The sequence below is a fragment of the Telopea speciosissima genome, chromosome 2 (genome assembly GCF_018873765.1).
Source record: "Telopea speciosissima isolate NSW1024214 ecotype Mountain lineage chromosome 2, Tspe_v1, whole genome shotgun sequence".
NCBI classification, from domain to species: Eukaryota; Viridiplantae; Streptophyta; class Magnoliopsida; order Proteales; family Proteaceae; genus Telopea; species Telopea speciosissima.
In genome coordinates this window covers 67,933,375-67,949,282 of record NC_057917.1, presented here as the reverse complement: position 1 = coordinate 67,949,282, position 15,908 = coordinate 67,933,375, and the positions used below count along the sequence as shown (strand labels likewise).

At 41.0% G+C, this 15,908-nt stretch overlaps 1 protein-coding gene across 1 annotated transcript; it reads left to right on the top strand.

Moving 5' to 3' along the window:
- Positions 1 to 8,598: 8,598 nt before the first annotated feature.
- Positions 8,599 to 9,307, top strand: LOC122652294 (pathogenesis-related genes transcriptional activator PTI5-like). Its single transcript, XM_043845998.1, has one exon. It carries the CDS (start codon positions 8,628 to 8,630, stop codon positions 9,252 to 9,254), a length of 627 nt encoding a protein of 208 aa, XP_043701933.1. The 5' UTR covers positions 8,599 to 8,627; the 3' UTR covers positions 9,255 to 9,307.
- The last annotated feature ends 6,601 nt before the right edge of the window (positions 9,308 to 15,908 follow it).

Genomic DNA, 15,908 nt, shown 5'->3' with positions numbered 1-15,908 from the left:
CCTGCACAGATTAGAACAAGGAAATTGAATTTCGGCAAATGGGAAAAAGTAGATAAGATCAACTCCTCCTCATTATGAGAAAGAACATCATGGGGCAAAAATGAGGGGGGAGATAAGTCTAAATCAACAATCCATTTTTCAATACTTTTCATTACCCATGATACATCCAATATTCACCGGGCCAATCAACGACCGCCACGTGTCACAGACGACCCCCTCCATAGCTAAGGGGAACGAACCGGGGTCCCAAAGACCACTCGGGCGCGGCCACCACTCGGGCGTGGCCCCGCATCGGCGCGGCCTCCTCACCCGAGCGCGGCCTCACCCGGCGCGGCCTCCTCACCGAGCGCGGCCTCACCAGCGCGCCTCCTCACCCAGCCGCCTCCTCACGGCGCGGCCTCCTTACCGAGCGCGGCCTCCTCACCAGGCGGCCTCACCCGCGCGCCTCCTCACCGGAGCGGCCTCACCCGAGCCGCGCCTCCTCACCGGGCGGCCTCACTCAGGCGCTGCCACCACTTGGGCGCGGCCTCACCTAGGCGCAGCCACACATCCAGGCGCAGCCTCACCCAGGCACAACATTGTGGGCACGTGAGGTGGGGGCCACCCATCTACGATCTGATCGTATCGCTAAGACTCATGTCACTACCAGGACTCTAGACCGCCGCTTAGAGGTCACGTCATCCAGACGGATTCAAGCACCAAGGACGTTATCACCACACGCGGGTATCTATCCACCAAGGATCCTGATGCCACCAGGACACTCCCTCCCACGGGGAGATGGCCAATCAGGATAGAGCCCCGTTACCCAGGGCCTCTATCCACTCAACGGCACAATCGCCATCAAACGAGGACTCTCCACACCGCCATACACCGCCATATGCTACTATAAAAGGCAAGGTACGCAACCCCATCAAGGGACATCTAAACTCATACTGAATAATCACTATTCATCTGTTTGCGCCAGGAGATCTAACTTTGGCATCGGAGAGCCCTAGGCCGGGACCACACCGGTTCTCTCTGTTGACCCCTTTGGTCCACTTGCAAGTGACGGCACTCGCAGGACCGCTCGACGATTTCTTGACGCAACAACCCAGACTGGATCCGCCTTATCTAGACCAAGCACGACCTTGTTTCTAGAAGACCAAATAAAATAACAAGTGATAACAAAGACCCCAAAAAACCATATCAATGATTGTTTGTCAAGCTTATAATTAAACAAGGTAGCAAGGCAGAAATCTTTGAGGGAGGAATAAGACAAGAATTCAGATCTCAAGCCCAGCGGACCAACGGCCCAAATATGTTTGACCCAATCATAAGAAAGGAATAAATGCCAGTATGATTCGACACAGTTTCCACATAAAGCACAAGAGGGGTCAATTTTAAGCCATCTAGATAAAGTCGCCTTGATAGGGAGTCCCGCATTTAACACACGCCAGAAAAAAATGTTTGAATTTAGGATGTATTTTCAGCTTCCAAAAAAACTTCCACCAGGTGGAAAGATAAGGGTTAATATTAGAAGATGATAAGAATAAAGATCTAACAGCTAATTTTGTATTAAATCTGCCATTCTTGGCCAAAGTGCACCACCAGCTATCATCAGACTCAGATAAATTAATTCTTTGAATATAAGTAGAAGTATCTAGAGGAATAGAAACATCGAGTAAAGCTGAATTCCAACTAGAATTAGAGACAAACTTACCAACCTTTTCCGCATGGTTAACCAAACCAACTAAGGAAAGCAACTGACCACTAGGGATAAAAGGGATCCAAGGGTCAGTCCAAAAGAAAGTGGATTTTCCATTGCCAATTTTCCTAATCATAATATTTCTCAAGGAAGGAATAATATAAGTAATACTATTCCATGTCCAAGAGCCTCTCTTAGCAATAGTTTTAGGGTAAAAAAAGGATGCATTAGGAAAATATCTAGCTTTAAGAACTCTGGCCCAAGGTGAGGAGGTGTCGGTGAGTAACCTCCAGCCTAATTTCATGAGTAAAGCTTTATTATGGTGCTCAGCTTTACGGAAGCCCAAACCCCCTTTAGATTTTGGGGCACACATTTTTTCCCAAGCAATAAGAGAAGCTTTTTTCTTTTTCCCCGAATTACCAAGCCAGAAATTAAGATAGATAGAATCAATACTGCGACAGATTTTCATAGGGAATTGAAAGCAATTCATCAGATAAGCCGAAGTAGCAGCCAACACAGATTGAATTAAAAGATTACGACCTGCATAAGATAGGAAATTAGATTTCCAAAGTGAGAGCTTCCTTTGAATGCGCTGAACAATACCACTCAACTCCCTTACTTTAGACCGGCCATGGAAGAGATTAGTTCCCAAAAAGATGGAATCATTTGTCATTTCTGTCACACCCCATCCCGAACCACGGAATGCAACGGAGCGTACTAACACGCTCTCTAACCACCGATCACGATGCACACTAAGACTAACTCATTCACAACGACAAATAATAGGTAAAAACAAAGGATTAATATTAATAACATCGAGTTAGTAGAAGCTAGGTGATAGCATATAAAATATTATCTATTCAAATTTACCCCTTCATATCAATGGGTTCTAATAAGGATCTATGTATTATCACTGTATAATAAATACACTTATCAAGAGAGGAATAAAAGAATACACCTTTGAATCGGAAAATAGTTTATCAAAGTGTAACAAAAGATGGCCACCGCCAAGAATCACTGTTCCTCGTGGAACACATCTCACGAGCACTCCGGTCCATGATCCTCATACTCAAGTCCACCACTCTTCATGACCTTCATCGGAGTCTTGAACTCCGTGCCATCATGTTTGAATGTTCCGCATCAACTAAAAAAATATGTTTTCTCGAGGAGTGAGCTCCAATCGAGCCCAATGAGTGGCTAAGCCACACAAGCATACACAATAATAATAATGAATGGGGTTGATGCAAACCATACATGATGGACGGATACCAAGGTGTCCCATACCACCAAGGTAGACCGTACATCACATACAATTTACAATCATGCTACATGAATGAATGATGATGTATAGTTTTATTGTTATCCACCTAACACACAACTAAGTCGAGTATAGTACTATAGCAACACCTTAGGTAGCATCCCCGACATCGGTACCATAAACGGATGGTATACCGGCGATGACAAACCCGAGTCGCTCCGAAGCTCTTATCGGTCTCCACCAAGAGATATACGCAAACCCCGAGTCAAATCCCGTCCGGCGTTCGGCCCAAAATACGGTTGGCGCCAACTTCCCGGGTGGGTATACCTAACGGTCGGAACCCACGGATTTGACCGACACCTAACTCCTCGTCGGTAAGGGTCATAGATCTGGGTAAACATTTATCCTAGCCAGCATTCACCTATTGTATGAGTGAGGTGCGCATGTGCATAGGCCGAGGCCGAGTCCATAGATACCGAAATACGGTCGGCCGGCTATCCTCTCGCCCCTCTAGCCCATACGTGTATACAAGTACGAGATGTGAATACCGAAGGCGTCGGTCGGTCACCATCCCGTTTCCACCTAATGCAATGGACAACTCTAATGCAATTTCAAACGGCAATCTCAAGCCCAAGACCCACCGCACTTGATCCCGCTCGAAGCCCTAGATCTACATGCCATGAGTGAGTCCATATTATGGAATCCTCGTGTCCAAGACCAACCGCACCGAGTCCCATAATTAAATCCAACACCATTCGCACCATAGTGCGGGAAATAAATAATATCGCAAGACAAGAATGTAAAGTCCTATCAACATCTAAACATTTATATCGTCCTATATCTTACTAATAATTATATATTATAGCACACATGCATGAATGACATTCGCAAGACACGACACACAAACATTCCATAAATTAAGACGCTTGCTTAACTCACTCACCTTGATTCTCGGTCAATCGTCGATGCGGAGCTTCTTCAAATCGACGCTCGATGCCAAGTACACCGTCCCACGTACTAATACGCCCGAGCCGGTCACCAACCTAAAGAGAGTGTACAACGTGGGGAGAGATTAGTGCCTTAGGGCTAGAAGAGTTGGGCCCCATAAGTTATCAAACAAGGCTAAAATAGGGGACCGCACATACAAAGAAGGCTATATCATGTGCTGTCCATGTGCCTGTCCCTCTCGGACTTTCCCACCTAGCGAGATCTAGGTTCTCGGGACGGCACTTGCATGTGCTGTCCATGTGCCTGTCCCTCTCGGACCTCCCACCGGCAGATCTTTCTCGGGCGCACTTGCATGTGCCTGTCCATGTGCCTGTCCCTCTCGGACTTCCCACCGCGAGATCTAGTTTCTCGGGACTGGCACTTGCATGTGCACGTCCACGTGCGATCTTCTTTGTTCATGCCATTCGAGAATGGTTTTGCAGCCCCAAAGTCTTGGGCTAAAATGGGGTATTCTTAGGGGTTTTTAGGGGTCTCTTTGGCCATGAGAACAACTCCAACCAAGGTGCCATAGCACACACCCAACATGGGTTTGTAAACCCCATGATCGATTAGGTTTTTCTCCATTAAAATACATATGGAAAGAAAACTCATGGGTTTGGGTATTGGGGTTTTGAAAGGGGCTTTAATCAATGTTATTTAATAACCCACAAACCACACCTCTATGGTCTTCCATGAGGGTTGGTGAAACCCATAAATGGAGGTAAATCCCCAACTTAGGGTTCATAAATGGAGAAGGGTGAATGGGTTTAAGGTAGGGTTAGGTGCTTCATTGTTAAGCATCAAGGATTTGCCATTAATGGCTCTTCTAATTGAGTAGATGGAGCACTCAAGGTGTGCTCAACCGATTCAAACCCTAGGTAATAGAATTAGGGAAAGAGAGATGGAGAGAGAGAGAAAGAGACTCACCAAGGGTTGATGATGATAGCTTGTGCTCCACCATACTTCTCCCTTCTCCTTCCTTCTTTCTCTTCTTTCTTCTTCTTCTTTCTTCTTCTCCTCTTCTTTCTTTTTCTCCTCTCCTCTCCACGATTTAGGTTTTCTATTGTGAGGTGAATAGTGGGTGACCCCTATTTACCTCACTTTAGTCTTAAGTCATGTTTGGTTGTCTTAGGTCTTTAGGTCCATTTTAAGTTATTGGGCCCATTATACTACTAGGCCCATAATATGATTAGAAGGAACATCGGTCCTAAGCCCATTCTAGTATTTATACTCATGAGTTATTAGGATATTAACTTACTCCCAATCATCTATAAGTGGGAACGGGTACACGGCGGGGCCAGCGGATCCTCGAAATAAGGAAATGCTAGGAATGCACCTCGAAGACAAACTTTCCCCTATCTCTGTCGATGTACCTATCCTCGCGACTTCTCTAGAGTCACGGTCAACAATCTTGTGGGATGGCTTGAGTATCATGGTCCATAGTTCACGAGCGTACTCCGCTCCCGGTTCTACATAAAAGGTTCAAACCAGACCGGTGGTCAGACCGAGTTTTAAACCGGGTTTTGGGCACGGATTTAACATTTCCTTTATGCCAATTAAAGAACATAGAGAAACTCTATCAGAGGGGGAAACATTTCTACTAAAGTGCACTCCACTTTTGGGAAAATTAATCTCTTGACTTGATAAGTCAGAGAAAAGATCCAAAATAGCTTTGATGGTCATGAGGTCTTCAGGCGTAGCACGACAAAAAACAAATATGTCGTCGAAGAAACAAAAGATGAGAAATTTCAGGGGCTGATCTAGCTACTTTAATACCTTGAAAGAGATTCAAATCACGATAAGCAGTAAATAATCTAGAGAGGACCTCCATAGCAGTAATGAAAAGATAAGGACTGAGGGGGCAACCTTGACGGATACCCCTAGAGGCTTGAAAAAAATCGAATGGGCTCCCATCCATTTTGATCGAGAACGAGGTAGAAGAAATAAGAGAAAAAATCATTTCACACCATTTATCCCCAAAGCCCAGAAATCTAAATAATGAAACAATCAAGTTCCATTCGAGTCTATCATAGGCTTTGGACATGTCAATTTTTATGGCCACATAACCTTTCTTACCTCTGGTATGCTTGAGAAAATGAAAAATTTTCTGTGCAATCACAATATTATCAGTAATCTGTCTGCCAGGAATAAAAGCAGCCTGAAAAGGTGAGATGAAGGAATGTAAATGATTTTTCAATCTATTAGCAAGAAGCTTGGACAAGATCTCATAGGTAACATTGAATAAGCTAATTGGTCTAAATTCTCCAACATGAGAAGTAGAATCTGTCTTAGGTATAAGACAAATCAGGGTATGATTGACACCCTGAGGGACAATGCTATCTGTAAAAAATTTCAGAACGAAAGATAGTAGGTCAGAATTAACCAAAGACCAAAACTTTTGAAAGAAGCAAGCCTGAAACCCATTAAACCCTGGGGCTTTCAAGGAACCAAAAGAGAAAACTACCTTTCTTATTTCCTCAAGACAGGGGGGAGAGCAGAGAATTGAAGAATCCTCAGTAGAAATCAACTTGGAAAACAAGCATTCTACAAAACCTGCATCCAAAGGGTTAGAAGTCTCAAAAATAGCTTTAAGATGGGAAGCAAATGCATGTGCCATTTCCTTAGGATCTTCAAGTTTTTTATCGTCTTCCAACCAAATAAAATCGATTCTTTTCTTCCTCAAATTGGATTTCGATATCGAGTGGTAAAACTTGGTATTTCTGTCACCATCTCGAATATAAAGATGTCTAGATTTTTTAAGCCAAAAGATCTCCTCCGCGTTGAAAATCCATTTCAGCTGATGTTGGATTTTGTTCATTAAGTCCATATTAGGAGAGGAACCATCAGAACTACAAAGATAGTTCTCAAACATCCTATTTTTGAGTACCTCAATGTGGCCAAAAACATCTCTGTTCCAAGACCTCAAAGAATTAGAGAAAGAAGCCAGTTTAACCGCAATGGACTCCAAAGGAGAAGAGATCCAAGATGAATTACAGAATGAAACAAAATCCGGGTGATAAATCCAAGCTTCTTGGAAATGGAATAATTTCTTATAAGAGGGTCTAGAACCGGAAGTAGAAAGAAGAAGTGGATTATGTCAGTGCCTACTGGGGAAAGTTTTACAATAGATGCTAGGGGGAAGGCAAAAAACCAAGGAGGGGAAGCCAAAGCTCTATCAAGGCACTCCTTAATAAGACAGGATGGTTTCTGTTTATTTGACCAGGTAAAACGAGTACCTTGAAAATTCACATCCTCGAGGGAGAACGAGTGAATGATGTCTCTGAGTTTTTGGGTAGTAGTAGAAGGTTGAAAGGGAAGGCCTCCAATCTTCTTAGAAGGATGAAGAATCTCATTAAAATCGCCAATAATACAGAACATACAATCCAGATTCTCAAGAAAGTCAAATAACTTCAGCCAGCATTGACCTCGAGTGGCCGAATGGGGGGGGGGGGGGAGCATACAAACAAATGACCCAAAACTTAATATTTCCCCCATCAGCTATTTTAATTCCAATAAAGGTGCCATCACGCAAGAATCCAAAATATTAATTGCAGGGTTAGTAAGAACCCATAAACCACCCTTCCTACCCCGAGAGCCAGAGCTGTTAATAAAGAGACCAGGATTATAGGAGGATATAGGGGGAAATATTAAGATAATATCATGGTGAGATTTATTTATATAAAAAGACAGACATTTTTTGGTAAGCATATTATTAAAACCACGGGTATTCCAAGATAGGATCAACATATTAAGATGACGAGGAAAGCAAAAGGAAAAAGAAAAACCTTTAGAAAAGAATCCTCGACGAGGGAGGAAAGCACGATGCCAACCTCGTCGAAAAAAGTTCCAAAAACAGAGATATAAACTTGGTAGAATAGTTCAAAACACTGAGTAGTAATCAAGGAAAGCTTAGAGAGATGAATAGAAAGATACCGAGTTAAGTGTTGGTGACTCCACCGTCGCTTCAAAGACTGAGGGAAGAGAAATGCCGAAAGCAAAAGATGCATCCGTATAACCCAAACCGGAACCCAAGGAAAACTCTCCAACCCAAACTTTAACCGGGAGAACAAATAAGTTAGTTGTTTGTTTTTTTTATTGATTGATCTAGTTAGTTGTTTACCCTGCTTACAACAGCACCAATAATGCGGTGGTTCAATAAAATAAAAAAAAAAAATACCAATTACGAATTATTCTTTGCCTTTCACACCAAATTCGGTTGCTCAGTTTCTCACCCCTCGGGCCCTTTTGGTGACGTGCAGCCTTCTAGCCTGGAAGAAAATGAGACCGGCACCACATTTGGAGTCAAATAGATGGAAAAGTCAGAGTGAATGGTTAGTAGTTTGTAGACTATTCCAAATTAAATGCAGAGATTGGTACCCAGATGATGTTGATAAGTATTAACATCTCTAATCTGTGAAAGTATCAAAATACCCCTCTTATTGGACAATCAATTTTTAATTTAATGCTCTAAACTTCTAAAGCCTCTATAGCAATGGCACGGTCGTAATTCTTTACAGAATCAAGTGTGAATTCCAAGTATTAGTCCTTGCCTATAATTTCTAAAGGTAAGCCACAGAGTCCATACAAATAGAGCCACTCCCACATAAACTTCTTCCAAGATCAGGAGATCAAACCATATTATACCAAAAAAAAAAAAAACCAGAACAGAGAAGAACAGAGGAGTGTGAAATTGAAGCCATGGTTCCTTGTTTACAAGGCATAGATAGTGAATTACCTCTTAATGAGAATGATTCACAAGATATGGTTCTATATGAAGTTCTAAACGAAGCCATGGCTATCAGAAATCCATGGTTTTTGCCTACCAGAGACACAGTTCACAACGGAGCTGGCCTTGAACCAACCCGGGAAGTCGGAAAGAAGCACTACAGGGGGGTAAGACGCCGGCCGTGGGGGAAATACGCCGCTGAAATTCGTGACTCAACGCGACACGGTGCGCGTGTATGGCTCGGCACGTTTGATACTGCAGAAGACGCTGCTTTGGCTTATGATAGGGCTGCATTTAAGATGAGAGGAGCTAAGGCGCTACTGAATTTCCCAGCTGAAGTTGTGGTTTCTGAATCTGTTCATCGAGTATTGAAGCCCAATTCTAGTATTGAAAGAGTGATTAAGGAGGGCTCGAGTTCGACTTCAAGTGGGGTTACAAAGGTGGAAGATCAATTGGAATCGGAAAACAGTTCAGTTGTGGAATTGCAGGATTTGGGATCAGATTACTTGGAGAAGTTGTTAAAGGTTTCTGAGATTGAAGAAGGATTCTCTCCTTCATCTTCCTCTTCTTCTAGTTCATTAATTAATCCTGAAACTTGATTTGAAGAATTTTTTTTCTGTTTTTTTCACTTTTGAGAAAAAAGTGTTTGAAGTTAAGTCTCTTCGAAGGTGTTTGTGTTTTGTATATAAGAGCAAAAATAGTTGAGAGGCATTTCATGTGTTTGCTGCTCAACCATAGTTCAACAGAGCGCTCATGAGCCTATGGAGGGGACACATATATATGTTGTAATTTCTTTTTAGCCTGTAATGAAGAACAGGGTAAAGCCATAATGGTTCCTTCTTTTTATTCTTCTGTACAATAAATTTAGGTTCTAGTGTTCTGCTCGGAATTTAAAAAATTGGGAATTGGATCGGTTTGTTTCCTTGAAAGACAAGTCAATTGCTTTTTTTAGTAATAGTAAAAAAGGCAAATCATTCAACCAAGTTGATTCAAGCCAATATGAATCCTCTACTTAGTGGATAATATGCCACATAATTCCTTGCATGCAGGGTTCAGTGAGTCCCCTTAGCTGTAACAGGGTCGGGTCGGGCTGGGTTTATAAAACCCTAGTCCAGCCCTGAGTCCCCTTAGCTAAGCCCGGATCAGACCCGACCCTGACCCAGGGTCTGAAAAATCCAACCTTATCCTACCCTCAAGGTCAGGTTGGACTGCATATGACTGCCCCTGATCATGGGAAGGGAAAAGGAAGATGCATGGGTTGAATTTGAGATAAAATTATCAATTTTATATAAAATAATATTATAACAAAATATTCGGACTTAGGGCGGGCCAGGACGTTAGGGCCAACAAGGCCAAACTTGAAGTTCTATCTTAAACCTCAAAGGATTAAATTAAAGGTATTAATATCGTGTATGACAAGGGCAACAGATTCCGATTAGACTTGTGGCCATAAAGGCAATGTTTCAATTATATCTAGTTTATGGGAAAAGTCCCCCTGAACATGAGGCGCAGGTGACCTTCAACTCATATTCAGATAATCCTTTCGCTAATTTATAATCTCTTTATTCCATATTTTTTCAATGGGAATTTTTTTTATTAACACCTTAAGGTGTCAAGTCAACCCCAAAAAACCTTAAGGTGTCTAGTATAACACATATTCTCTTGTGGTGAAGAAAATTTTTTTTTCTCGCTAGTTCTCAAATTTACTCGAAAACATGTGTTAGACTTTGACAATTCTTGAAAATAACTGATGGTAAATGATTTTCAGATCATTTTTGAAAGTCCTTGTTAACCCTATCTAAAAGAACTTTTAGAAATAAAATAAGGGACAATCAAAATATGGTTACATGTTTTTTGTATACCTATAGATTGTATCTTTGGTATAATCTATTTTTCAATTCGTAATTTTGTATATATTATTTCAATAAAAGAGTGTTAAGGTATCTTTAGGGCACAAAAGATCACATATTCACACACATGTGTGTTGGTAACATGGAACTAATTGGATATTCAGATTTACATTATGTTGGATATGAAAATGCAAGGACTTCTACTTCATAGTACATTTTTCTACTTGCTGGGGGAGTAATATTCTGGAAGACTGAAAAACAACTAAACACATCATTCTCTACTATGGAAGTTGAAGTGGTGGCGTACGTAATATGAGACTGTCCCTCAGGCATCATTGTTCTAGTATTTTGTCTTAGATACATGTCTTTTGTGACAACACTACAGTAATATGGTTCTCTTACAACACATGCTCTATGAATCGGCGTAGAAACATAGAGAGTAAGTATTTTGTTGTTAAAGAAGATGTGTGAGATCATTGTGTAATAACAGAGTATATTGGTATCAGCTCAGTTGGCAAAAAACCAACTCCTCAAATAAGAGGTCATGAGTTCAAACCACCTTGGGGCCTATCCCCATCCCCTAATTCCCTCCTATTATACAAGCTTTAAATCCCCCCCCAAAAAAAAAAAATAGAGCATATTGTTATTGAGAAGATGATTGCTGAATTTACATTTTTCTGTCATTTATTTGATCTGCACACATTAAGTTTTTTAAATGATAGATGCCTATAAGATAAAATGGTAATAAAGTTTGAACCATGAATTGACTATGGGGTTGATTCTATAAAATTGAAAACTACCACATAAAGGTTCATTATGGAAAGGATAACATATCGTAATACATGAAAAGGAGTGATTAATAAGTTCGACCATGCACCACCATGATTCGTGAGTTGGAATTTTCATTTTGAACTCATTGAATATTCAATGAGTCTTGAACTTGAATAGCTATACTCAAGTTTGCAATTCATAACATTTTCTTGGCATCTGATAATATAAACCAAGTGAGAGAATATTGTCTAATATGACTATATGACCTATCTTGTCACATCAACATAAAAGTTTGAATATGTAATTGGGTTTTAGATTTAGATTATAACTCCCATCTTACCTTGATAGAGAGGGAATGCTAATTTTTTTGCTTTTGGTAAGTTGGGAATGTTAATTGAGTTTTATAAAAGGAAATAGGCTCTTGACTTACAGAAGTTAAATAGAGGTTCTCCGTCGTTCTCTATACCTAAAAGCTAGTTGCAGAGGTCAGAAACTGTGTCAAAGAAATGAGATTATAGAAGCTTGCATTGCTTGGACCAATGGAGGTAAATCCACTTCCACCACTAAAGTCATTGAATTTTATTTTTAAAAGATCTTCTAGATTCTTTATTCTAGCTATGCTTACCTAATACCTTCATTATAGTAATTAAATAACCTTTAGAATTGGATTAGTTAATATCTTATTGGTTATGAAAACTCTAGAAACAAACTTCCAACTTAAAGACGTCATCAACTATTCTACCAAAAAAAAAACGTCATCAACTATAGTTGCTGAATAAATAGTCGGATAAGGAAAGCAAGAGAGAATATAAAAGAATTTTAATGAATAGTCTATCATTTCACCCCCAAAGCTTTTCTTTCATTCTATTGTTAATCTAGATAAGAGGAAAAAACTAAGGAGAGCATATATAAATAGGATATATAAAGTATGTTAATTAGGGAGTAAGAACTCTGTTTGGAGTGAGGTCTACGTCAGCAATCCCATGAGTCTATCTCTCTCCTGTCATATGAAAAGATAGTTTTACCCTCTTATTTTAAGGAGGAGAGAGATAGACATATAAGAATACTGACATAGGCCACACTCCCGAACAGAAAACTATTTCTCTTTTTTTGATGACGAGAAAGTTTGTTATTACTAAGACATTAGAGTGTTCAATTTATTCATTGAGAAATTCTAACTTATATGACAAAAGTACACCATCTTAGGGTCATTAATATTTACCCCTCGATAATACCTTAAACTTTAGTCATGCTGAGGCACTTACAGTTTTCCTTCAATTTATCCTTAATTTTTTTGAAACTTAAATTCGTCACTTGGTCAATTCCAATGGAAATGAAACTTAAAATGTGACTACAGGCCCTAAGATCCACCAATCCACAAAATTACAATCTATTCTAACCCGTCATATGGCAGAACCAAGGCCTGTTGGAGAACCCCTATAGATCGACCTGCCTTAAAAACTCGATTCCCCAAACAAAAACTATGAGTATGATCAAGGAAAGATTTAGGTGTTAATGATACAACGATAGGCCTATGATTGCAGGTTGGATCAGGCTACTCTCCTGCGAGCGCAATGCCCAAGGAGTGCCAACGACACTGGGCTACTAGAGGCACGGGGATGTGTGGCTACGTAGGGTTTGACACACATCTCGATGTACCTAGCAGCCCAGAGCCGTTGGATGTCTCACTAAACACTCCCTAGGTGCTGGTCTTGTAGGAGAGGCCCGACACACATCTCCGCACGTCTAGTAGCCCAACGCCATTGGATGCCTCATTGGGCACTCTCTAAGTGTTGAGCTTGCAGGAGAGGAGCCAAATCCTTGTAGGTTTGAGTTGGAAAACAATCTCACCATGATGGAGGTAAGACTGCATACATTATGACGTTGCCCAGAATCAGGGTGTTAGGCGGTTCAATTTCACGATTTGAGTCAATTTTGGTAAACGGTTTCTATTTGATTTTGGCATATTTATGTACATTTAAGAGTATTAAACAGTCTATTTGGTTAAACAATCCGATTTGATTTAAATCGTTTAATTAAACGATCTCAATTTTAAAATCATAACCAAAACCATTTATTAAACAAGGGAGAATGTTCTCTGTGCCGGGGGTGCAGGCTGTGCCCAAACACATAGGGGTGGGTGCGTTCTCTGTGCTGCCCAGACACATGGGCATGCTACTTAGGAGGGCAGGGTGGTCATTGCATCCCACCCCCATGTGTCAGCGGCACAGAGAACATGAGCCCATAACAATTTCACGATTTTGGTTTGATTTTGACACCCCTAGATTCTAGATCCTACAGTGGCAGAATCCGTGCACTGGGTACACGGTACACCCTTTTATGATACAACGATAGGCCTTAACAAAGGCCAAAGCAAAGCCCCTGGGTTTGGATCTAGCCCAGCCCAAGCAAAGGTATGCAAATGTGCTGATCCAACGTGCGTCGTGCGTCGTGCGTCGTGCGTCGTGCGCGTCTGACCTTTGCGGTTGTTTGTTTCAGTGGATTCAGTTGAACGGAAACGGAAAGATGTCAAAGGAACCATCGTCGGGGGTAGCCGATGGGGAGGCGTTGCAACTTCTTCTCCCATCGTCTCTGCCTGCTTTCTCTTCGTTTCCTCTTCTGCCTCCCTACTTCCAACTTCTTCTTTCCTTGGAATTCACACTTAAGGTTCTCGTGTTTTTATGTGTGAGTGTATTCGTCTATGCGAACGTTAGAGATCAGGCTCAGAGTTTCCCCTAATTTCAATTTTTTCTCGTTGTTTCAGAGGAGAATTATTTCAATTCAGGGGTGATCGAGTGCAAGGATGGATCGAGATCCTTCACCAGAGACAGATCCAATGATCGGTTTCTGCGACTGTGTCAATGACACTGATGAGCCCGGTGACTATTTTTGCCCTAATTTTGATTTTTAAAAAAGACTATTTTTTCCCTTATCTCACTTCATTTGGACTTCTTTAGCTGCAAAACTTGAATTCCAACCCCTTGGTAACTTTGAGTATGAAGTAAAACAGGATCTTTACCAAAGGATAGGTTCAGTTTAGGGTTTAAAACCATGAAAAAATATTAGGTCAAGGAAAACATCCCAATAAACAAGAAATCATATGAGGGAACCAAGAGAACAATGGGAACTAAATCATATGAGGAAACCAAGAGAACTATGGGAACCCAAATATATTAGGTTAGGGATGGGGTAATAAATCATAAGTACTGCTCAAGTTTCTCATCTTTGAAAAAGAGCATTTCCTTCCATCTTTCAGCAGTTCCAAGGGTTTGGGGATTTGAACTTACTTCTTGATGATGAATAAACCTTAAGATCACATAGCTTGATTGTAGAACACTAATGGAGAAAATATAGTAACCAAAACGAACCACCCAGGCTTTCCACCGCAATGTGTCAATCGGATCAAACACCAACACCTTGATCAAACATAAGACAAATCTTCAAAGGAGAAGAAGAATAGCAAAAAGCTTTTCATTAATATCAAAATTCGTGTGCAATGCTTGTCTCCTTACAACTTTATATAAAAGACTCAAAAATAGACTTCTACACTGAAAATGACAGGCCTAACCCAATCTTTAAGCAATAAGGTAACCTAAACTGAGAAAGTGAAATAACAAAGGAAACAGACTCAAAACAGGACTGGACTTATAGAATACTAATCTAGCCCCACTAAAACACGTACTAGCAACTTAAGTTGAACCACATAGAATCGGTTCAATTGAACTAACTCAAGACAACTTAAAAATAAACTTAAGTAAAGAAATAAACTAACTATTCTCATATGCAACCTTATTACCCATACTTTAGGCTCACAAACCCATGGGATCAAAGGCCCAACATGTATACAACCCAACCCTAGACTTGTTCCTAAGCAAAGAAGCCCAGTTTGGTGATAAACCTGCATCACCCCTGAATCAATACACCAAGTATTACAAAGAACATCTAAAGTTTAGTCTTTCAACTATTTCTTCTCTAGATGAGCATTTTTAATCCTCTAACTCAACCTTAAGCTACTGGTTCAAAAGAAACTCTTGATTCGATCAAAGAATTAAAAGGAAACCCAACTTTTACATACTTCTGATAATTCTCCTCTTCAGATTACTCATATTGGATCAGTCACCTTACCTCTTTCTTCTTCTCGATCTTTGATTCTCAGCTGTACACCTAATTTTCTGGGATTTCATTTCAATCAGTCAGAGCACCACCCTGTCAAGGGGGAAGCTGCGGATTCGAGCCCCGCCAGTCCCGAACTAGGATCCAATGAATCAATCAATTCATTGCTCCATTTTTCTGTGAAGAGGGGGGGGGGGGGGACAAAGAGCAGGTTCTAATTCCCGGCAGGAGGATCCTCCTTGATTGGGACCTGCAGCAGAGTCTGTTTCTGTTGCACAAGTTGAAGTGCAAGTATCAGAGTGCATATGGTGTAAGCTAGAAGGCTTTGGGTTCACTAAAGTTGTCCCTCTGATACATTTCTTATCTCAGGCTTTTGGATTGGTTCAATCGTGAATTATTAATCCTTCTGTGTTTCTCCAACCTCTCCCCGCCCCCCCCCCCCCCCAAAAAAAAAGAAAAAAATCTATCATATACTTACCTTTTCATCGAGGAGATCATTTCTTATGGTTGGAATCCTTC

Excerpts from the sequence above, each read along its gene's own strand:
- LOC122652294 (XM_043845998.1), top strand. The coding sequence starts at position 8,628 with ATGGTTCCTTGTTTACAAGGCATAGATAGTGAATTACCTCTTAATGAG.